At 39.8% G+C, this 22983-nt stretch overlaps 1 protein-coding gene and 11 non-coding genes across 14 annotated transcripts in view; all 12 read left to right on the forward strand.

The window, feature by feature from the left end:
• Positions 1-22983, forward strand: part of itpr3 (inositol 1,4,5-trisphosphate receptor, type 3) — a 62703-nt gene that overhangs the window by 24075 nt on the left and 15645 nt on the right. For all 3 annotated transcript variants that reach the window (XM_071458802.1, XM_071458804.1, XM_071458803.1), the window contains exons 16-32: positions 261-433; positions 542-661; positions 1280-1361; positions 1861-1976; positions 2461-2712; positions 11467-11611; positions 11709-11853; positions 12305-12519; positions 13459-13579; positions 14333-14387; positions 14562-14727; positions 16655-16822; positions 18982-19056; positions 20404-20523; positions 21125-21247; positions 22251-22451; positions 22535-22650. In XM_071458802.1, coding sequence (XP_071314903.1) covers positions 261-433; positions 542-661; positions 1280-1361; positions 1861-1976; positions 2461-2712; positions 11467-11611; positions 11709-11853; positions 12305-12519; positions 13459-13579; positions 14333-14387; positions 14562-14727; positions 16655-16822; positions 18982-19056; positions 20404-20523; positions 21125-21247; positions 22251-22451; positions 22535-22650 — 2393 coding nt within the window. The remainder of the gene's footprint in view (positions 1-260; positions 434-541; positions 662-1279; positions 1362-1860; positions 1977-2460; positions 2713-11466; positions 11612-11708; positions 11854-12304; positions 12520-13458; positions 13580-14332; positions 14388-14561; positions 14728-16654; positions 16823-18981; positions 19057-20403; positions 20524-21124; positions 21248-22250; positions 22452-22534; positions 22651-22983) is intronic.
• Positions 3428-3500, forward strand: trnak-uuu (transfer RNA lysine (anticodon UUU)). The gene has a single exon. It is a non-coding gene; the product is annotated as a tRNA-Lys (tRNA).
• On the forward strand, positions 4072-4144 carry trnak-uuu (transfer RNA lysine (anticodon UUU)). Its single transcript has one exon. It is a non-coding gene; the product is annotated as a tRNA-Lys (tRNA).
• Positions 4716-4788, forward strand: trnak-uuu (transfer RNA lysine (anticodon UUU)). The gene has a single exon. It is a non-coding gene; the product is annotated as a tRNA-Lys (tRNA).
• Positions 5360-5432, forward strand: trnak-uuu (transfer RNA lysine (anticodon UUU)). Its single transcript has one exon. It is a non-coding gene; the product is annotated as a tRNA-Lys (tRNA).
• trnak-uuu (transfer RNA lysine (anticodon UUU)) lies at positions 6004-6076 on the forward strand. The gene has a single exon. It is a non-coding gene; the product is annotated as a tRNA-Lys (tRNA).
• On the forward strand, positions 6648-6720 carry trnak-uuu (transfer RNA lysine (anticodon UUU)). Its single transcript has one exon. It is a non-coding gene; the product is annotated as a tRNA-Lys (tRNA).
• trnak-uuu (transfer RNA lysine (anticodon UUU)) lies at positions 7292-7364 on the forward strand. Its single transcript has one exon. It is a non-coding gene; the product is annotated as a tRNA-Lys (tRNA).
• Positions 7936-8008, forward strand: trnak-uuu (transfer RNA lysine (anticodon UUU)). The gene has a single exon. It is a non-coding gene; the product is annotated as a tRNA-Lys (tRNA).
• On the forward strand, positions 8580-8652 carry trnak-uuu (transfer RNA lysine (anticodon UUU)). The gene has a single exon. It is a non-coding gene; the product is annotated as a tRNA-Lys (tRNA).
• On the forward strand, positions 9224-9296 carry trnak-uuu (transfer RNA lysine (anticodon UUU)). Its single transcript has one exon. It is a non-coding gene; the product is annotated as a tRNA-Lys (tRNA).
• On the forward strand, positions 9868-9940 carry trnak-uuu (transfer RNA lysine (anticodon UUU)). Its single transcript has one exon. It is a non-coding gene; the product is annotated as a tRNA-Lys (tRNA).

The raw sequence follows: 22983 nt of genomic DNA on the forward strand, positions 1-22983 counted from the left end.
TGAGAAGGATGATGGGATGACCCCCCCTTTTCAACTACCTGTCAACCACAAGTCATTGTTCAGTTCAAATTTCCATCATTTTAGTGTTTCAGCCCACCTCTATTTTTTGGATTAAGTGGCAATTAGATTGGTTGGTCCTTAGATTGGATGGTGACTCACTCTGAGCTTCAAAACCCCTCTTCAGAAACCTATGGTTGATGTCACCGAGGCAATGTCCATCTTTATTTACAGTCAGTCTCTTGGTTTCCTCCCCACTCCAGGAACACATAGCAAAGCAGTTCGGTGTGATGCAGAGTCAGATTGGTTATGACATCCTGGCTGAGGACACCATCACTGCCCTGCTGCACAACAACCGCAAACTGCTGGAGAAGCACATCACCAAGACTGAGGTGGAGACCTTTGTCAGCCTGGTCCGCAAGAACCGAGAGCCCAGGTATGCATAGAGGGGGGAGAAAATGAGGGTGGAGTGGGTTAGAATGGTGTTGCTATTGCTGTTCGCTTCCTGTCCATTGCACAGCTAAATGTGTATGTATTTATGCAGGTTTCTGGACTACCTGTCAGACCTGTGTGTGTCCAACAACGTGGCCATCCCCGTCACTCAGGAACTCATCTGTAAATGTGTGCTGGACCCCAAAAACCAGGATATCCTCATCAAGACAGAGTAAGGATGAGTCGGGGGATGACCTTTAACCCCTCAAAAACAAACATTCTCTGCTCTTCCTGAATGTTACTCCTTCTGATCCAGTATCTGCACATCCATTGACACAATTAATTCCGAGACTTAGTTTCATTACATTTATTTTCACAGATGGTAAAGATAAAGGAGTGAGGGTGGCATGGTATCTACCAACAGATCAATTCAATGAATATCAAATTTATCATCTGTAAAATCACTCCATCAAAAAGCAAAAATTCATTTTAAAGAAACTTAACCTGTTTTTTACCACAGATCTCAGGTACCCATGTTGGTTAAACACCAACTTGGGTACCTCCCATGCTCCAAGCAATTTAATGTCATTATTATTTGTTTGTTACTTTGTGACCACAAGGGGCAGCATATTCTGTATTTTCTGTCTTCATTGCTGTCTGGCAGGTCAACAAAGCAAGCTTAGTATTTTAAATAATCGAGATTAGGGCTAGGTTAGCTTTAGCATGTTTCACTCAAATCAGTAGGATGCATTAGCCATAAGGCTATTTCAATCTAGACTGATTCCCTAAATTATGCTTTTCATGTCAGCATGCTAACATTACTGCTCTATTTCTGTTTCGTTGCCTCCAGGCGTCGTGTCCCAAAAGAGGCGCCCCCTGGTGGTGTTCAGGGAGAGTACATGGGGATGGATGACTATGGAGATGAGGATGAGGTAGGTTTGCCTGAATATTTATTTTAATCTTCTAATCGCTGTCAGTCATTTTAAATTCAGGATGTGGAACCAAATTTTAGTAGAGCAAATTTCCAAAGACATCAAATATGTATATTTTAAAGGAAATGTGTATAAAATGATGCACAGGACATATAGTATACTTCCATTAATGGGATGGTATGAAAAAAAATGTGTGATCATCTTGAGCGATCTGAATATCCAACTTCAATCAAGAGCTAGAACATGATATAAACTAGACCTAAAAACTACCAGTTAAATCTCGCCGAACCAGCCGCCAAACCAGGAACCTTCTCTGTCAGCTCCTTTTCTGTATATTTTATATTTAAGTCAAGAACAACTTACAAAGAAGAGGAGAAAATAGTTTAGCAGAATTAATCATTGCTAGCTAGTGGCTTATGAGTCTTCCTTTTTTGGATAAACAGGACTAGAAGATACTGCTGTATTTGCATGGTCATGGTGTTGATGTCTTTATCTGTAGGTGTGGCTGGTGTGGACAGACAAGACCAATGAGAAACAGGAGAAGAGCATCAGACAGCTGGCTCAGGAAGCCAGGCAGGGAAATGCTCATGATGAGAATGTCCTCACTTACTACAGGTAAGCACACACACAAGAGTCATCCTCTGGGTCCACAGAAAATTTAATGGAAATCCCACCATAAAGTGTCAGTGGGTGAATTTTTCTCCTTGTAGATTTGAGAATGTGGATTTTTCTGACAACTTTTAGGAGAAAACGTATTAATCTTGATTTTAAATAAAAACTTAAGGTAAAAAAAAATATTTTACATTAATTCATTTATTGTGATGGCATCATATTTTGGTAGTATTGTTTTATATTTATATTGTGATATTTTATATTTATATTGATTGCAAGTAAAAATCTTGGCCCACTAGTGGCACTGTAGGAAAAGCTGTAGGGGTGTCACTAAAATCATAAAATCATCCTTGGGCAGCAAATTTCAGAGAAACGTCTATCAAAGACACGCAAAGATGAGTGAATTCCCCCAAAATTGAACCACCGGTCTGTCAAATATTTGTTGTAGATGACATCATTAATATGTATGTTCTCTGGACCTCCTCAGGTACCAACTGAAGCTCTTTGCCCGGATGTGTTTGGACCGTCAGTATCTGGCCATAGATGAGATCTCCAAGCAGCTGGATGTGGAGCTCATCTTTCTGTGCATGATGGATGAGACACTTCCCTTTGACATCCGGGCCTCCTTCTGTCGCCTCATGCTCCATGCCCATGTGGACAGAGACCCACAGGAGCTCGTGACCCCCGTCAAGTTTGCCCGCCTCTGGACCGAGATCCCGACCTCCATCACCATCAAAGAGTTGGTAGATTTTATACTGCTGCAACATATAATGGGAATCGTGGGGATTTATTGTCATTTCTGTTTGTCTTCTCTATTACCTGGTTTTTTATCACTTTTTGGTAAATTAAGCTTAGATAGTTCAGTGGACTGAGCATCAGAATTTTAATCTGAGGGTCCAGTGTTCAAGTCACTGTTCATGTGATGCACCTTCTCCTGTTTAGGTGTTCACATTATAAGTTAAAAGTTAAAAGAAGATGTTATGAGTGGAAACAACCTTAAATATAAGGTGCAGCATAAAGAAAAGACTATGATACACTCAAAATGTCAAGTGACATAGGGTGATTCCATGAAGCCACTCTTTTGTGTACTTGTGAGCCTAGTCCTCACAAATTTATGTAGTACCCACTGGGATGTGTCTAAAACTCTCACCATCAAGTATGTGAGGGTCTTCAAAACCTCTCTGTTTTCATGGTTATGAATCATTGGAGCAAAGATTGGTGAAGTTTGCAGTGGGAGTTGACATCTTCTAAGTTTGCAGAAAGGGTGCTTAGTACCACTCTTGCACAGGTTTGTACTGTTACTTTCCCCATGGTTTTCCTAACTGTGTGTGCAGCAAATCAAGAAGTTTTCAACTCAAAGTTGGAGCGAGTGTAAGTCTAGTTAGCTGCGTATTTGTACGAATTGAGATTTGGACTTGTGGCACGAATTTCCTCAAGAAAAAGTGTAGTTTGGAGCCTGGGTAGCTCAGTTGGTAGAGCATCAGACTTTTAATCTGATGGTCCAGGGTTCAAGTCCCTGTTCAGGCGATGCACCTTCTTCTATGTAAGTGCTTACATCATAAACTCTGGTTGTGAGTTAAAAGATGTTATGTGTGGAAACATCAGGTAGAGTCCAAATTGCAAATGACTTAGGCTGAATCCATGAAGCCTCTCTCCTGTGTACATGTGAACTCATTGCTTGCAGAGTTCCTTCTTACCCGCCGTGATAAGTCTAAAATGCTCACCATAAATTATTTGAGGGTATTTGGCTTTGAGAGGCTGCAAACCTCACTTGTTTTCATGAGTATGAATCTTTGTAGAAAAGTTTGGTTTAGTCTGCTGCCTGAGTTGACTATTTCTATGTTTGCAGAAAGTGTGGCATTTTTTGGAGTCTGCACCCTCAGTGCACTCTAGAGTTTACAGAAAGTGTGCTTAGGTTCACTCTTGCACAAGTTTGGACTATTCCTTGCCCTGACAGTTCTCTGGATTGTGCATGCAGCAAATCAAGAAGTTTTCAACTCAACGTTGGAGCGAGTGTAAGTCTAGTTAGCTGTGTATTTGTATGAATTGAGATTTTAACTCGTGGCACGAATTTCCTCAAGAAAAACAGTAGTTTGGAGCCTGGGTAGCTCAGTCGGTAGAGCATCAGACTTTTAATCTGAGGGTCCAGGGTTCAAGTCCCTGTTCAGGCGATGCACCTTCTTCTATGTAAGTGCTCACATCTTAAACTCTGGTTGTGAGTTAAAAGATGTTATGTGTGGAAACATCAGGTAGAGTCCAAATTGCAAATGACTTAGGCTAAATCCATGAAGCCTCTCTCCTGTGTACATGTGAACTCATTGCTTGCAGAGTTCCTTCTTACCCGCCGTGATAAGTCTAAAATGCTCACCATAAATTATTTGAGGGTATTTGGCTTTGAGAGGCTGCAAACCTCACTTGTTTTCATGAGTATGAATCTTTGTAGAAAAGTTTGGTTTAGTCTGCTGCCTGAGTTGACTATTTCTATGTTTGCAGAAAGTGTGGCATTTTTTGGAGTCTGCACCCTCAGTGCACTCTAGAGTTTACAGAAAGTGTGCTTAGGTTCACTCTTGCACAAGTTTGGACTATTCCTTGCCCTGACAGTTCTCTGGATTGTGCATGCAGCAAATCAAGAAGTTTTCAACTCAAAGTTGGAGCGAGTGTAAGTCTAGTTAGCTGCGTATTTGTATGAATTGAGATTTTAACTCGTGGCACGAATTTCCTCAAGAAAAACAGTAGTTTGGAGCCTGGGTAGCTCAGTCGGTAGAGCATCAGACTTTTAATCTGAGGGTCCAGGGTTCAAGTCCCTGTTCAGGCGATGCACCTTCTTCTATGTAAGTGCTCACATCATAAACTCTGGTTGTGAGTTAAAAGATGTTATGTGTGGAAACATCAGGTCGAGTCCAAATTGCAAATGACTTAGGCTGAATCATTGAAGCCTCTCTCCTGTGTACATGTGAACTCATTGCTTGCAGAGTTCCTTCTTACCCGCCGTGATAAGTCTAAAATGCTCACCATAAATTATTTGAGGGTATTTGGCTTTGAGAGGCTGCAAACCTCACTTGTTTTCATGAGTATGAATCTTTGTAGAAAAGTTTGGTTTAGTCTGCTGCCTGAGTTGACTATTTCTATGTTTGCAGAAAGTGTGGCATTTTTTGGAGTCTGCACCCTCAGTGCACTCCAGAGTTTACAGAAAGTGTGCTTAGGTCCACTCTTGCACAAGTTTGGACTATTCCTTGGCCTGACAGTTCTCTGGATTGTGCATGCAGCAAATCAAGAAGTTTTCAACTCAAAGTTGGAGCAAGTGTAAGTCTAGTTAGCTGCATATTTGTATGAATTGAGATTTTAACTCGTGGCACGAATTTCCTCAAGAAAAACAGTAGTTTGGAGCCTGGGTAGCTCAGTCGGTAGAGCATCAGACTTTTAATCTGAGGGTCCAGGGTTCAAGTCCCTGTTCAGGCGATGCACCTTCTTCTATGTAAGTGCTCACATCTTAAACTCTGGTTGTGAGTTAAAAGATGTTATGTGTGGAAACATCAGGTAGAGTCCAAATTGCAAATGACTTAGGCTAAATCCATGAAGCCTCTCTCCTGTGTACATGTGAACTCATTGCTTGCAGAGTTCCTTCTTACCCGCCGTGATAAGTCTAAAATGCTCACCGTAAATTATTTGAGGGTATTTGGCTTTGAGAGGCTGCAAACCTCACTTGTTTTCATGAGTATGAATCTTTGTCGAAAAGTTTGGTTTAGTCTGCTGCCTGAGTTGACTATTTCTATGTTTGCAGAAAGTGTGGCATTTTTTGGAGTCTGCACCCTCAGTGCACTCTAGAGTTTACAGAAAGTGTGCTTAGGTTCACTCTTGCACAAGTTTGGACTATTCCTTGCCCTGACAGTTCTCTGGATTGTGCATGCAGCAAATCAAGAAGTTTTCAACTCAAAGTTGGAGCGAGTGTAAGTCTAGTTAGCTGCATATTTGTATGAATTGAGATTTTAACTCGTGGCACGAATTTCCTCAAGAAAAACAGTAGTTTTGAGCCTGGGTAGCTCAGTTGGTAGAGCATCAGACTTTTAATCTGAGGGTCCAGGGTTCAAGTCCCTGTTCAGGCGATGCACCTTCTTCTATGTAAGTGCTCACATCTTAAACTCTGGTTGTGAGTTAAAAGATGTTATGTGTGGAAACATCAGGTAGAGTCCAAATTGCAAATGACTTAGGCTGAATCCATGAAGCCTCTCTCCTGTGTACATGTGAACTCATTGCTTGCAGAGTTCCTTCTTACCCGCCGTGATAAGTCTAAAATGCTCACCATAAATTATTTGAGGGTATTTGGCTTTGAGAGGCTGCAAACCTCACTTGTTTTCATGAGTATGAATCTTTGTAGAAAAGTTTGGTTTAGTCTGCTGCCTGAGTTGACTATTTCTATGTTTGCAGAAAGTGTGGCATTTTTTGGAGTCTGCACCCTCAGTGCACTCTAGAGTTTACAGAAAGTGTGCTTAGGTTCACTCTTGCACAAGTTTGGACTATTCCTTGCCCTGACAGTTCTCTGGATTGTGCATGCAGCAAATCAAGAAGTTTTCAACTCAAAGTTGGAGCGAGTGTAAGTCTAGTTAGCTGCATATTTGTATGAATTGAGATTTTAACTCGTGGCACGAATTTCCTCAAGAAAAACAGTAGTTTGGAGCCTGGGTAGCTCAGTTGGTAGAGCATCAGACTTTTAATCTGAGGGTCCAGGGTTCAAGTCCCTGTTCAGGCGATGCACCTTCTTCTATGTAAGTGCTCACATCTTAAACTCTGGTTGTGAGTTAAAAGATGTTATGTGTGGAAACATCAGGTAGAGTCCAAATTGCAAATGACTTAGGCTAAATCCATGAAGCCTCTCTCCTGTGTACATGTGAACTCATTGCTTGCAGAGTTCCTTCTTACCCGCCGTGATAAGTCTAAAATGCTCACCGTAAATTATTTGAGGGTATTTGGCTTTGAGAGGCTGCAAACCTCACTTGTTTTCATGAGTATGAATCTTTGTAGAAAAGTTTGGTTTAGTCTGCTGCCTGAGTTGACTATTTCTATGTTTGCAGAAAGTGTGGCATTTTTTGGAGTCTGCACCCTCAGTGCACTCTAGAGTTTACAGAAAGTGTGCTTAGGTTCACTCTTGCACAAGTTTGGACTATTCCTTGCCCTGACAGTTCTCTGGATTGTGCATGCAGCAAATCAAGAAGTTTTCAACTCAAAGTTGGAGCGGGTGTAAGTCTAGTTAGCTGCATATTTGTATGAATTGAGATTTTAACTCGTGGCACGAATTTCCTCAAGAAAAACAGTAGTTTGGAGCCTGGGTAGCTCAGTTGGTAGAGCATCAGACTTTTAATCTGAGGGTCCAGGGTTCAAGTCCCTGTTCAGGCGATGCACCTTCTTCTATGTAAGTGCTCACATCTTAAACTCTGGTTGTGAGTTAAAAGATGTTATGTGTGGAAACATCAGGTAGAGTCCAAATTGCAAATGACTTAGGCTAAATCCATGAAGCCTCTCTCCTGTGTACATGTGAACTCATTGCTTGCAGAGTTCCTTCTTACCCGCCGTGATAAGTCTAAAATGCTCACCGTAAATTATTTGAGGGTATTTGGCTTTGAGAGGCTGCAAACCTCACTTGTTTTCATGAGTATGAATCTTTGTAGAAAAGTTTGGTTTAGTCTGCTGCCTGAGTTGACTATTTCTATGTTTGCAGAAAGTGTGGCATTTTTTGGAGTCTGCACCCTCAGTGCACTCTAGAGTTTACAGAAAGTGTGCTTAGGTTCACTCTTGCACAAGTTTGGACTATTCCTTGCCCTGACAGTTCTCTGGATTGTGCATGCAGCAAATCAAGAAGTTTTCAACTCAAAGTTGGAGCGGGTGTAAGTCTAGTTAGCTGCATATTTGTATGAATTGAGATTTTAACTCGTGGCACGAATTTCCTCAAGAAAAACAGTAGTTTTGAGCCTGGGTAGCTCAGTTGGTAGAGCATCAGACTTTTAATCTGAGGGTCCAGGGTTCAAGTCCCTGTTCAGGCGATGCACCTTCTTCTATGTAAGTGCTCACATCTTAAACTCTGGTTGTGAGTTAAAAGATGTTATGTGTGGAAACATCAGGTAGAGTCCAAATTGCAAATGACTTAGGCTAAATCCATGAAGCCTCTCTCCTGTGTACATGTGAACTCATTGCTTGCAGAGTTCCTTCTTACCCGCCGTGATAAGTCTAAAATGCTCACCGTAAATTATTTGAGGGTATTTGGCTTTGAGAGGCTGCAAACCTCACTTGTTTTCATGAGTATGAATCTTTGTAGAAAAGTTTGGTTTAGTCTGCTGCCTGAGTTGACTATTTCTATGTTTGCAGAAAGTGTGGCATTTTTTGGAGTCTGCACCCTCAGTGCACTCCAGAGTTTACAGAAAGTGTGCTTAGGTCCACTCTTGCACAAGTTTGGACTATTCCTTGCCCTGACAGTTCTCTGGATTGTGCATGCAGCAAATCAAGAAGTTTTCAACTCAAAGTTGGAGCGAGTGTAAGTCTAGTTAGCTGCATATTTGTATGAATTGAGATTTTAACTCGTGGCACGAATTTCCTCAAGAAAAACAGTAGTTTGGAGCCTGGGTAGCTCAGTCGGTAGAGCATCAGACTTTTAATCTGAGGGTCCAGGGTTCAAGTCCCTGTTCAGGCGATGCACCTTCTTCTATGTAAGTGCTCACATCTTAAACTCTGGTTGTGAGTTAAAAGATGTTATGTGTGGAAACATCAGGTAGAGTCCAAATTGCAAATGACTTAGGCTGAATCCATGAAGCCTCTCTCTTGTGTACATGTGAACTCATTGCTTGCAGAGTTCCTTCTTACCCGCCGTGATAAGTCTAAAATGCTCACCATAAATTATTTGAGGGTATTTGGCTTTGAGAGGCTGCAAACCTCACTTGTTTTCATGAGTATGAATCTTTGTAGAAAAGTTTGGTTTAGTCTGCTGCCTGAGTTGACTATTTCTATGTTTGCAGAAAGTGTGGCATTTTTTGGAGTCTGCACCCTCAGTGCACTCTAGAGTTTACAGAAAGTGTGCTTAGGTTCACTCTTGCACAAGTTTGGACTATTCCTTGCCCTGACAGTTCTCTGGATTGTGCATGCAGCAAATCAAGAAGTTTTCAACTCAAAGTTGGAGCGAGTGTAAGTCTAGTTAGCTGCATATTTGTATGAATTGAGATTTTAACTCGTGGCACGAATTTCCTCAAGAAAAACAGTAGTTTGGAGCCTGGGTAGCTCAGTTGGTAGAGCATCAGACTTTTAATCTGAGGGTCCAGGGTTCAAGTCCCTGTTCAGGCGATGCACCTTCTTCTATGTAAGTGCTCACATCTTAAACTCTGGTTGTGAGTTAAAAGATGTTATGTGTGGAAACATCAGGTAGAGTCCAAATTGCAAATGACTTAGGCTGAATCCATGAAGCCTCTCTCCTGTGTACATGTGAACTCATTGCTTGCAGAGTTCCTTCTTACCCGCCGGGATAAGTCTAAAATGCTCACCATAAATTATTTGAGGGTATTTGGCTTTGAGAGGCTGCAAACCTCACTTGTTTTCATGAGTATGAATCTTTGTAGAAAAGTTTGGTTTAGTCTGCTGCCTGAGTTGACTATTTCTATGTTTGCAGAAAGTGTGGCATTTTTTGGAGTCTGCACCCTCAGTGCACTCCAGAGTTTACAGAAAGTGTGCTTAGGTCCACTCTTGCACAAGTTTGGACTATTCCTTGCCCTGACAGTTCTCTGGATTGTGCATGCAGCAAATCAAGAAGTTTTCAACTCAAAGTTGGAGCGAGTGTAAGTCTAGTTAGCTGCATATTTGTATGAATTGAGATTTTAACTCGTGGCACGAATTTCCTCAAGAAAAACAGTAGTTTTGAGCCTGGGTAGCTCAGTTGGTAGAGCATCAGACTTTTAATCTGAGGGTCCAGGGTTCAAGTCCCTGTTCAGGCGATGCACCTTCTTCTATGTAAGTGCTCACATCTTAAACTCTGGTTGTGAGTTAAAAGATGTTATGTGTGGAAACATCAGGTAGAGTCCAAATTGCAAATGACTTAGGCTGAATCCATGAAGCCTCTCTCCTGTGTACATGTGAACTCATTGCTTGCAGAGTTCCTTCTTACCCGCCGTGATAAGTCTAAAATGCTCACCATAAATTATTTGAGGGTATTTGGCTTTGAGAGGCTGCAAACCTCACTTGTTTTCATGAGTATGAATCTTTGTAGAAAAGTTTGGTTTAGTCTGCTGCCTGAGTTGACTATTTCTATGTTTGCAGAAAGTGTGGCATTTTTTGGAGTCTGCACCCTCAGTGCACTCCAGAGTTTACAGAAAGTGTGCTTAGGTCCACTCTTGCACAAGTTTGGACTATTCCTTGGCCTGACAGTTCTCTGGATTGTGCATGCAGCAAATCAAGAAGTTTTCAACTCAAAGTTGGAGCGAGTGTAAGTCTAGTTAGCTGCGTATTTGTATGAATTGAGATTTTAACTCGTGGCACGAATTTCCTCCAGAAAAACAGTAGTTTGGAGCCTGGGTAGCTCAGTCGGTAGAGCATGTTTACAGAAAGTGTGGCCTTAAATGTCATATAAAACTCAGGTAGAGTCCAAATTCCAAGTGACTTAGGCTAAATCCATGAAGCCTCTCTCCTGTGTACATGTGAACTCATTGCTTGCAGAGTTCCTTCTTACCCGCCGTGATAAGTCTAAAATGCTCACCATAAATTATGTGAGGGTATTTGGCTTTGAGGGGCTGCAGACCTCACTTGTTTTCATGAGTATGAATCTTTGTCGAAAAGTTTGGTTTAGTCTGCTGCCTGAGTTGACTATTTCTATGTTTACAGAAAGTGTGAAACAGTAGTCTGAGTCCTGTGTAGCTCAGTTGGTAGAGCATCAACCTTTTAATCTGAGGGTCCAGAGTTCAAGTCCCTGTTCAGGCTTAATCTTTAGCTTTTCAGGTATACACATTTAAGACTCTTGAAAGGAGATTAAATGAAGTGTTTTCAGTGGAAACAACCTCATCCTCAGAATATAGTTATAAATTGAGACCCCCCCCCTTTTTATCAAGGTGTTGTTTTATCACATGCGACATGTAATTTCTCGATGGTGGTACGATCTTTCTACAGGCGTCTTCAAACTGAGTGATAACAATTTTTCAGTGTTTAAAATAAATAAAATATTTTTTGTAACCATTGTCAATTGTATTACATAAATGTTGAGGGAAGTCAGATGATGTGATAAATTCCTGGTAATGTAAAGGTAACCATTTTATATGCTGTATATAAATTACCAAAATACTTAGCTGTCAGCCTAGTTTATGTAAATTAGTATATTTGATTTGTACTCATTACTTCTTCGAGAGTATATCCATAATGGATTCCATTTCAGCTACTTTGGATGTTTTCATCCAACGCAATCAAAAAGGTTGCTGTCCATCATTTTTTGCTTTTATTAAAAATAATTTGTTGTGTTGCGTATCACCCTCAGTTATGACTCTAACATGGACGACAGCAGAGACAACAAGAAGAACCGTTTCTCCAACACTATGGCATTCATGGAGGAGTATCTCAACAATGTCCTGAACGACGAACTGCCGTTCCACAATGAGGAGAAAAATAAACTCACATATGAAGTGTGTCCCTACTCTTCTCCTTTTTCTCTCATTTTCTCCATCCGTTACTCTTTCTCTTTTCTCCTGTGATCATTTCTTCTGTTTCTGCTCTCTCCAGGTGGTGAGTTTGGCCAGACATTTGATCTACTTTGGTTTCTACAGTTTTTTTGAGCTGCTCAGACTCACCAGAACCCTGCTTGGCATTATTGACTGTAGACCCAATCCTGGACATGCTGGGCTATTATTCCATGATGATGGATCAGGTACACTGTGCTCTGGTTACTGTTGACCTATTCTAACAAATTTGGTGCATTGATTAGCCTCTGAGCCTCTCTTCTGATTGGCTTCATGTTTTCTGAGTCAAATAAGAATATAGCAGATTTCAGGTTAAAACAAGAGAAACCAAATCCAAGTTTGAATGGTGGGTCCAGGTGGGCGGGGCTTGGGGCATAGCTGAGTGTGGTGACTGCTTTGTTGTGACATCACAAAGTTCCAGAAGTCCTGACAGCTCATTTTTTTAGGCTCTTTTTCTGAGTACAGGCTTTGTGAATTTCTCTGTGGACTGAGGCTTTGATACTTTCACAGTATTAATATAGAACCTAGACCTGCTTTATAATCAAAAAAGACATGGAAATCTCACTTTATACAATATGGGATTTTTTTATGTTGTTCAATCGTATTTTCTACCTCGTCTGTCCATCTGTTTCTCTAAAGGGAAGAATGTGAAGCGCTCCATCCATGGTATGGGTCAGATGATGTCCACCATGGTCCTCAACAGGAAGCAGTCCATATTTGGAGGTCCAGGTGCCAGAGGTGCAGGGCTGGGGGTGGGGTTGGTGCTTGACGGACAGAGAGGCACTAAAGACAGTATCGACAAGATGGGCTTGACGGTGATGGACACCAAGCTGAAGATACTGGAGATATTACAGGTGGCTAATATAGACATTGTATAATTATATGAATTATGCACTCGGTTGCCACTTTATTAGGTACATTTGTACAATCTAATGCAAGCCAATACAATGTAATAGCTCTGCGATCTACTGTTATAATGGCAATAATGTTCAGGGTTTGTCATAAACTTAAGTCATAGTTAGTGATGGTGTTGGACTAGACTCCATTAAAGAGCGAACTACTGCAATGAGGATCAGCCAATGACCTGATGTTAGCAAGGGAGCTCGTTTGCAAAGCACCTTCAGTTTGTAAGAGGCAGAAATCAACTAAAATGGTTTAGGACCAGCAGAATTCCTGCTTGCTGTCTTGTTTATCAACAGTGTCGCAATTGTTGTGTCTCCATTGGTACTTGACAGAGAGAGAGGCACCAAACATAGTATCGACAAGCTGGATCTCTTAGGGATGGACACCATGCTAAAGAATGTCTCCATTGTTGATAGTATTGAAGGAGCAATTTGTACATATTGCTGCAGAGCCAACATTAGCATCAATAGCTGTTTACTTACTAGTCTAGAAGAGACATTCCAAGTTCAGCATTAAACTCCATTCCTTTACTCGCCAAGAGTTGTCTTCAGAGGTCAAAAGCTCTTGTCTGTGTCACATCTTTTCTTCTACTGAAGTTAGCATGCTAACCAGCTAGCTCTGGCTGTCTCGTAACTTTCCGATAGCGACACACTGTAACCTCCAATCTGCCCTGAAGAGTGCTACCCTGAGGGTGTATTATAACTACGACCAGCAACAGAGAAAACTTACATATAGCCCCTTTATAGCTAATAAGAGTGTCAGCCTGTTATGACTCTAACAAACATGAACACTATGATATTGTAAATTTCTCCCACTGTAATTATTAGTATTTTAAGATTTGTTTTTTCTTTTGTGAAACTGTAACTGAACTGAACTCTGCTCTTCATCAGTTTATCCTGAACGTTCGTCTGGACTACCGCCTCTCCTTCCTGCTGTCTGTCTTTAAGAAGGAGTTTGTGGATGTTTATCCCATGGCTGATGCTGATGCCACCACTAATCTGGAGCATGCGGGTACATACAACACACACAAACACAGAGCCAATGGAAACACACTCATTACAGACTTCTTCTTCTTATGATTATGATTATTATTATTACTATTTATATCATAACATTGTTTTTGTAACATAGAGACACAATTTATATTATTATTTATTATTTTTATAAATTGAAAGCCCTTTTGGAATTTACATGAATAATAATCTGCTGCTTGAATAATATCCATATATCTCATTTTTCTTCAGCTATGTTTTAAAAGTTTGTCTGATTTTTCTTCCTCTATTCAGGCATTTTGTCCTGTGCAAGAACTTCCAATTTTTTCCAATTACTCATATTTTTTTTACGTTAAAATTGTACAATGTCATGTATAACATACAGAGGTAGAGAACTGTATAGATCTTGAAAATATCAATGTATAATCATTATTAGGCTTTAAAAAGGCATGTTTGTGATCTACCTCAACACACATCCAACAGTGTTTGGTAAAGTTGTGTGTTTTTAATTTTCCCAATGCTTCCAGACATCCCAGTCAACATTGAAACAACAGGTAGAACCTAGATAAATGTTTAAATCCGTCTGTGTTTACACTTTAGGTCATCTTTGTCCATGTTCTTGTCCTTCTTTGGTTTCTGTTTATATCTACCTTTAAAACTAAGCCATATTTTTTTATACATTGTCAAAACCACTTGTGTGTACACATGGAATTACCCTCTACAGCTTCATACCTGCTATTGCTTATTAACCTCAATGTGTGTCCCTCCTCAGCCACCATCAACCTGCAGCACATTGGAGAGCAGGCAGAGGCAATGTTTGGAGTTGGGTACGTAATTCTTCATGTACTTGATACGTATATGTACTGTTCATATTTTTTTCATAAAAACCTGCGTCACTGTTTAACATATTTTGCTGTGTGTGTGTGTGTGTGTGTGCGTGCGTGCGTGCGTGCGTGCGTGCGTGCGTGCGTGCGTGCGTGTGTGCGTGTGTGTGTATACAGTAAAGGGAACAGTATCCTGGAGGTGGATGATGAAGGTGGTCGTATGTTCCTACGAGTGCTGACCCACCTCACCATGCATGACTACCCTCCTCTGGTGTCTGGAGCACTGCAGCTGCTCTTCAGACACTTCAGCCAGAGACAGGAAGTGCTGCATACCTTCAAACAGGTACACACACAACGTACAAAACTGTAAGGGTAATACCTGTTGAGGTGATAAATAACCACAAACTATTAAAAAATCTGATGTATTTCCCCTAAACATGTCTCCTCTCAAACTTAAGTTCTTCACAGTAAGTGAGGAAAGATTAGAAACAATTAGTCATTTAATCGATTAGTTGATTGACAGAACAATAACCACTGGTTTTATAATGGAAGAATCATTTTTGTCTTTTGAAATTTACTATACAAATAGTAAATGATTGCATTTTATTGAATTAATAAATTCAGTAAAGACAGATTAACCAATAAGGAAATTAATTGTTAGTGCAGCCGTAAAATGATATAAATGCCGGGGGGAAAAAGGAATGTCAATATATGTGAGCATTTGTTCATTTGTACGTTATACACACTGAAGATAACACCACTCTACTTTCCACAGAACGTCACATCATAAACTTTATATTTTCTATGATGTTTAAGATGCTGAGTACTGGCCTACCATGATCAGACTTATCCGTGTTTACTGATCCTGTATTTTCTGTACTGTGACACTGTCAAAAGACTTTCTTGAAGGGCAGAATTGCGCAGATTGTCAGACAGTGGGCCAAACTTCACTCACAAGTGCTTTTACTCTTCTAGTTATAATTAGATATATTTTTTCCCATCATTAGAAAACTTTTTTTTGAACTTTTTATTTATGAACATTTTTCACATTATGAGAACAACAGGCAAAGAACAAACAAGCAACAAACAGACAAAAAAAAGAGCAAATATACATGAGGCCATGGGATGATGTTTGTGTCAAGGCAAATTTGCTAAATTTAAAACACAATATAGCCCCTAATATACATTACCGTAATTATGAAAGATCTGTCCAGATAAACACCATATTTCCCATTGTTTTTCTTCCCCGTTTTTGGAGCTGTATGGAGTAAGTCATTTGTTCTAGAAATGCAAGTGTTCATTAGAAAACCTTTTGACATAGGGACAAAAATTATGAGAAAGTTTCTTTTCCCTTATGAATGGCGGTTCACTTCTGTAAATGCAGTTAAACACTGTTTGCAGAATCCACACTGCAGCCAGTTGAACCCTGAGGAGATTCAGTGTGTTGCTGTTGCACTGCCATGGAACTACGTCCCAGGCCATTAACTCATCAGTGTCTGAAATCTGTTCACTTTGTAATTATTCTCTACATATTGAACAGATTAGTCATTTATAATACACTCCTTAATGTAGGACTTACAGTACAAAGCTCTGTGTTTGTGTTAATGGAAAATTCTGCATTGGTCCGTTGTGTTTTGTTGCATCTCTGGGATTTTTTTCTTATTGAAAGCTAATGAAGCCTGAGTAGCTCTGTTGGTAGAACCTCAGCCTTTTAATCTGAGGGTCCAGGGTTCAAGTCCCTGTTCAGGTGATAAACCTTCTTCTATTCAGATGCCCACATTATGAACAAAGGGGAGATGTTATCAGTGGAAACACCCTGAAGTGTCAAGTAGAATGTACAGAAACTATGGTAAAATCAATATGTTTAGTGACTTAGGCTGAATCTATAAAGCCACGCTCTTGTAGACTTCTGAAGACTTGTTTAGATTTTATTCAGTCTTATTCATATTCTGCATATTGACTTTTGTGTTTAGAAAATCCTTTGACTCATATTATTTAAGGAATAAAAGAAGCAAAATAGATTTAGCCAGCCATAGCCATAGACAGTAATTCCTCAAATCAGCAGGTATTTGATGCTGGATGTCTTAGTACTAGTACAAGAAAAGTGTGGGATGTTACGACTACAACTGCTGTAGGGTTAGTGATTAATAGCATTTTTAATCCATGATCATATCTGCTTATCAAATCAGTGGAATGGAAGAAGTGCACATAGAAATTGACTTATCAACGTACTGTAAGTGCGACACCCATGTTTCTCTGTGTGCCTGCAGGTCCAGTTGCTGATCTCTGCTCAGGATGTGGAGAACTACAAGCTGATCAAGGCTGATCTGGATCGCCTCCGGACGCTGGTGGAGAAATCTGAACTGTGGGTGGAGAAGAAGAGCTCAGGAGGAGGTGACGGGAAGAAGGACAAGAAAGACAAGAAGGAGAAAGGAGAGGTAAGGAGCAAAAACATGATTATCATCACTTCTATCTATGTAACTAGGACTTATGTCACAAAGGTCAAAGACTGAAATAACAGTTTTGAGAACATGGAATTTCAGGATCACACATGGAGATGCAAAATTCCCAACACGTGGTTAGAACATAAGTTGAGGCACCAGTGGATTATGAAGTAAAAATATTGTGTTTTCAGACAGCCAAATATTTCTCATCCCCTTTTTGTTGGCACATATCGTATCACCTACAATAATTATGGTCAAGGTGAAGTCATTCTATTGTTTTGACTTCCTGATGAAGGCTTGCGTAGGTAACAAGTGTTGGTGTCTTAGAATAATTTTGTCCTCTAAATTATGTATTTTTATTCACTAAAATTCACCTGAGTGCCTGGACATGTTTATGTTGCTGCCACTACAGGCACAACAAAGATGTCTGGTCTATAATTGTTTCCACATTTTCAAATTGCACAAATAATAAATGGTTTTTGAACAAACACACGAGTAAGAAAGAGAGACATGGAGGTGATGAAAAGTGCAGCATCATCAGCATACAGCTTTGGTTTGACCAGAGCTTATACAAGAAACTCATGTTAATGTTACTTCATAGTAGTTATTGTTTAACTTACAAAGACTTTTTTCATTTCATTATTTTCAGAACTAACAGGTGTGATATTCCTGCCTAGATAGCTGAGCTGATATTCCAAGCTGCTGTTAATACCTGTATAGCAACTAACAATGTATAACGACTAACAAACTAACTCAAAGTCTCTGCTTAAACCAGCACAAGAACCACTTTGTGGGTAGAAGATTAACATTTATTATTTATCAGAACTTTACTCATGAAACGAAACTACTAAACTGAAACAAAAATATTTTCTTGAACCTTTGCATCCTGGTTTTTGAACTTACTGTACTTGGTGTGGGGCTTGCTGGTGTCTGAGCTGGCTAAGGTGCAACTACATGGTCCTGGGTTCAGATTTGTTTTGGGACTTTTGTTGCATGTCACGCCTCCTTCTCACTCTTTATTATTTCTTTCTAATGTGAAATAAAGGCACATTATGCACCAAAATGTCTGTATAGCACCATTTTGTCATTGTCATACGTCTTATACACACTTATACTGCATATCAAACTATTAAAACAACAACCTAACAATCAACAAGCAAGTCATACTCCGGTGAAGAGAGCCTATTGCACATCATTATTGAGTGTATTGTATCGTGTTCAAGTTAGCATTTACTGTTTGGGATGTTGATTTATTTTCGTTTTGTATTTAGTTTTGTTCCACACTAACCAGCCACCACTGAGTTATATATATTATAAGTAGACTTACAACAACATGCACAGCTGCAAACATCTCACCCATACTTTAGCCCATTTTTCTGTTCCTGTTTTTATTGCTAGGTGCCAGGCAACGTATGTAGGAAAGTCCCCATTCTACATCTCAACCTGCAAAGCTCTCATAGGTTGATTGGTTTTAAACACCTATTGGAACTGCTGAACAAATTGTAACTAGGGTACATGGGTGATTCGGAGAAAATGCAAAAGACTCAAAAATAAAGACAAAGATTAAAGCACATCACAACATTTACAACCCTGAAGTTTTCTCATTGTCAACAATAAAGATCCTAACTAATTAAATATCAGGGAGAAGTCAAGGTAGCCCTTTCTTCATACTAAAATTCTACATTATAGATAGATGGCACATTTGTCACTTCAGTAAAAGTGAAGGTTAAATAAATTTCTGTGTCCTTAGTGTCTGCATGATACAAATTTCCTCATCTGTTCATGTCTGCAAGGCTCTGCATCCACGTCTTTGTGGACATAAATGTGCAGCCCAAAATTTATGACCACAGAGGCTATATTCACATCTGCTGTCTAACCTGCTGGTCCTCAACAAGTGGCTTTAAATGTGGATCAGGGTCACAACCACAATGACCTCAGTGTCTTTAATAACAGAACATCTATTAACTGTACATCTCAACAAAAGAATCCCTAATCGCTGCAAAGGACATTGTGCTTATTGCTTAAGCTTGTTGTATTAGATGCAACACATATAATGTAATCACTAATAGTTTGATTTGTGATTTAAGTGTGTATATTGTAGTACCATACCCATAGAGAAGTGCATATGTTGTCTTACCCTCTGCGTCCTGCAGGGACCGTCAGAGGAAACAACGCCCAAGAAGGATAAACTGGAGAAAGGCAACGAGAACTACCAGAAAGTCAAAGAGGTGAGAACACTCGTCCGTCTTTAGTTTTGGTTTTTCGGTGTCCTCTGCTGTTGTGTTTCTGCAGTGTGTGAACTCACCTGTCACCTGGGATGTGTCTTTCAGTTGATGAGGTCCTATATCTGGTGCTCTTGTCATTGTCTCTGCAGTAATGGTGGCTTTCACTGCTCAGAATTACATGTAATGATTTTTTCCCAATAGTAACTCTGGACAACAGCATCACAAATGTAAATAAAGAGGAAAATTAAAAGATAGGTTTAAAGTTCTTGAAATCTATCTTTGTGGAAGACTCACATCCATATAGTAAATGAACTGAAAAGTATTGCTGGTGTGTGTAATCATTTCTCCTGCTTGTACGACTGCTAAGTGACCTTAATACAACTACACTGTAAGAAATGAAGGAGAAAATCCAGTTCTTGTTTTGTGTGAAAATACATTTAAATGTTCTGCCGAAATGATCATTTGCCTGATTGATTATTAGGCAAGTATTTAATTGTTAAGTTTCCACTATGTGTCCAATGTCTGAAATTGTTCTTTTCAAGTTCAACTTTCAGTCAGTGTCAGTGTTTTCACTCATAAATTTTGCCAGTGAATCACACAAACTGTCCACATTGGCATTTAATTGTCTTTTAAAAGTGATTTTCATCCTGTTAATTTTATTACAAAGTGCTTTTAGCTCATCCACTGGCGGCCATCTTGTCACAAAAGATGAAAATTGATGCCAACCAATCTTACACAATACACAACCTATGTAGCATCAAAGCAACAGCAAGCAAAGGTCATAGTATAACTACCACAACAATACCAATCTTATTTTAAAACATTTCTAAAGCTTAAAAAGTGATCTGTAATTTTTCAGTACCTCACTACAAATGTTTCTCTACAATGATCTTTGTCTTGATTTGTCTTTAGTGGAGTTGTAAGTAAAAACTTTAGGTATATAAAATCTTACTAATCATACAAAATTTTATATTTTATTGCATTACATGACACTATTTTCTTTGCCTTCATTTAAATGTCATTTCTAGCATATTTAATTATAATGTATCTGTTATCACTTCAACTCAGGAATTATTTCAGACACTTTTTCAGTTTCAGCATCATTTATCATGAGTTCACTCTGTGAATTGAGAAGTTAAATGAAAAGAAAATTGAAATTGTACTTATGTTAGTCAGTAGGTGCATTCCATGGGGAACAGTTAAGGTCAAGAATAGCAGACTAAACAGAACATCGGTTGAAAAACATCAGTCAGAAGAGAGAAAGCTTTTTTTTTTTTTTTATATCGCTATCCTGCTGTCTGTTATAACTCTGCACCTCCTCCCTATGTCCGTCCTCTCTCTCATCTGCAGATCCTGGAGAGGTTGAATAAGATGTGCAGCAGTGGAGTTTGGAAGAAGCAACAGAGGCTGCTGAAGAACATGGGAGCTCATAAAGTCATGCTGGACCTGCTGCAGGTGTCCTATGACCAGGTAAGGCTGGTTACTGCCAAAATAAAAGCATCGTAACCAATGCCTTTAGAGATGAATTAAGCTTTGGCTTATTCTCTGATTAATACTACAGTTGTCGATGACCTCGGGCTTTTTGCTTTCTGCCTCTTTGAAATCCTTTCCCTCTTTACTATAATGATAAAGTAATAAATAGAGTAAATAAATTAATTAGAAACTAACTGGGATGAGTTGTTTTAATCCTGTCTGGACTGAAGCAGGTACCAGAGTGAAGTAGTGGTGTCATATAAAAAAGGAATTCTCATATTTAACTTGATGGTTTTGTTCTGAGGACTGGATGTCACTGAGAAAATCCTCCATTAAAGGTCCCATCCAGTCTAAAGGTAGATGTCCATGTGTTTGTGATTATAAAGCAGGTCTAGGTTCTATATTAATACTGTGAAAGTATCAAAGCCTCAGTCCAAACCTGTTCCCCGAGAGGATAAAACCACACCAAACAGGTTTTGTGAATGTGGACCTCAGTTTGATTGATGAGGTCGGTGATTCAGCTCAGAAACACAAAAATAAAAACAGATTCCTTTACATCTTAACACCTTCACCTCTCTCTGTCTCTGTCTGTCTGCAGAACGATGTGAAGATGCAGGAGATCATCAGGTACACTCACCTGTTCCTGCAGAAGTTCTGTATGGGGAACCAGGAGAACCAGGTTCTGCTGCACAAGAACCTCAATCTCTTCCTCAACCCCGGGGTACGAAGCTTTTATACCTGATCAAGTTCATCAGCAGAAAATTAATAATCAACTGTTTTGGTTTAGTTAATGAATTATCAAGCAACAGCTTTAACAATCTCTAACCCCATTAGTACCCCCTACAGGCCTCAGTGGTCATTACAGTCACAATATGAACAAACACCACAGGTTTAGCTGTTCTCAGTCTTCACCAGTAGTGCAGCTAAAAATGTAAAGTTTGTCCTGAGGGTGGCGCCAGTCAAAGGTAAAGATTTATGCTTTATATCACAAACACCTCAAATAAAGTATCTAGAACAGTAACAGACACTTTTATGGCAGTTTGGCGTGTTGTTGTTGAAACATCCATCAGTAAAAATGTCAAAAAAAAGTGGCTCCAGATGAGGTGTGTTTCTGTCCTGTAAGTTATTTGGGGGTTTTGGGGCTTCTGAGGATAACACCTCAAACTCTGCCCATATGCAAATGTAATATACATTTATTGAATTATGTCTAGCCCATACAAATATATAGCCTATATTTATGTATGTATGTAGACATGTATGTTATGTAAATATATATTCATCCCCTGTCAAGTGTTAAAATAATAAAAAACATAATAGAAAAAAATATAAACATACATAAGCATAATAATTATATTATTTTTTCATTATATATTTATGTTGTTTCAATAAACTTGCATATATCGCATATATGCATATATTGCACATATGACTTTTTATATGGGGACATATATGTTGCACATAACATTTCTGTATGGATGGGAACTTCTTCTTCATCTCTGGCATTTTATAGAAAACACAGTTAATTTAAAAAAAAAAGTTGCCCCACAGCTCACCGAGTAAGAAAAACCTTTTTTAAACGTGTACATCATGATGATCACACCGCTCAGAACTTGGTTCTATTTTTTTGACATTTCACGTTTTAAATGACAAACTGATTGGTTGAGTAAATGTTTGCCTGACAGTGAAAGCTGTCGTTGTACTGAGATCTCTCCTTCCCCCTGCAGCTGCTGGAGGCCGAGACAGTTCAACATATCTTCAGTAACAACTACCAGCTGTGCACCGAGATCTCAGAGGGCGTCCTGCAGCACTTCATCCACTGTCTGGCCACGCACGGCCGCCACGTCCAGTACCTCAACTTCCTCCACACCATCATCAAGGCCGAGGGCAAGTACGTGAAGAAGTGTCAGGACATGATCATGACCGAGGTGAGGACGAGGATGGGGACGAGGAAGACGTGTCCAGAATGTTTCAGTCTGTCTGATGCAGTGACACTCTTTCTCTCTGTTAGTTGACGAACGCCGGTGAGGACGTGGTCGTCTTCTACAACGACAAAACCTCCTTCAACGTCATGTTGGAGTTGATGGCAGAGAGCAGGGAGGGGGTTGGCGAAAACAGCCCGCTCAGGTAACCATGGCAACAACATACCCTCACTGAAAAGATAACGTTGCTGAAATGTCGACTGCTCCGGCTGCGTTCAACTCTGCTACAGTTTCAACCAGAGCCGCTCAACTCTCTTACCAATATTTATTGTACAACCGATACAGATTCAATATTTAATGATGCATTTCATTAGTTACTGATTGTGTCTTCACGATCGACCAGAAGAACAAGTCCTGTCCCTTATCACTTCTTTTTCCACCATGAGCTGAACATGAACCACCTTCATACATCACTTTGCTGTGTTCCATTTGGCTGATGTCACAGGTTGTACATGTGTAATCCCGTGCACGTGGTCCT

Source organism: Trachinotus anak, unplaced genomic scaffold (assembly GCF_046630095.1).
Source record: "Trachinotus anak isolate AG129_WGS33_773 ecotype Australia unplaced genomic scaffold, CSIRO_AGI_Tana_v1 ptg000022l, whole genome shotgun sequence".
NCBI lineage: Eukaryota > Metazoa > Chordata > Actinopteri > Carangiformes > Carangidae > Trachinotus > Trachinotus anak.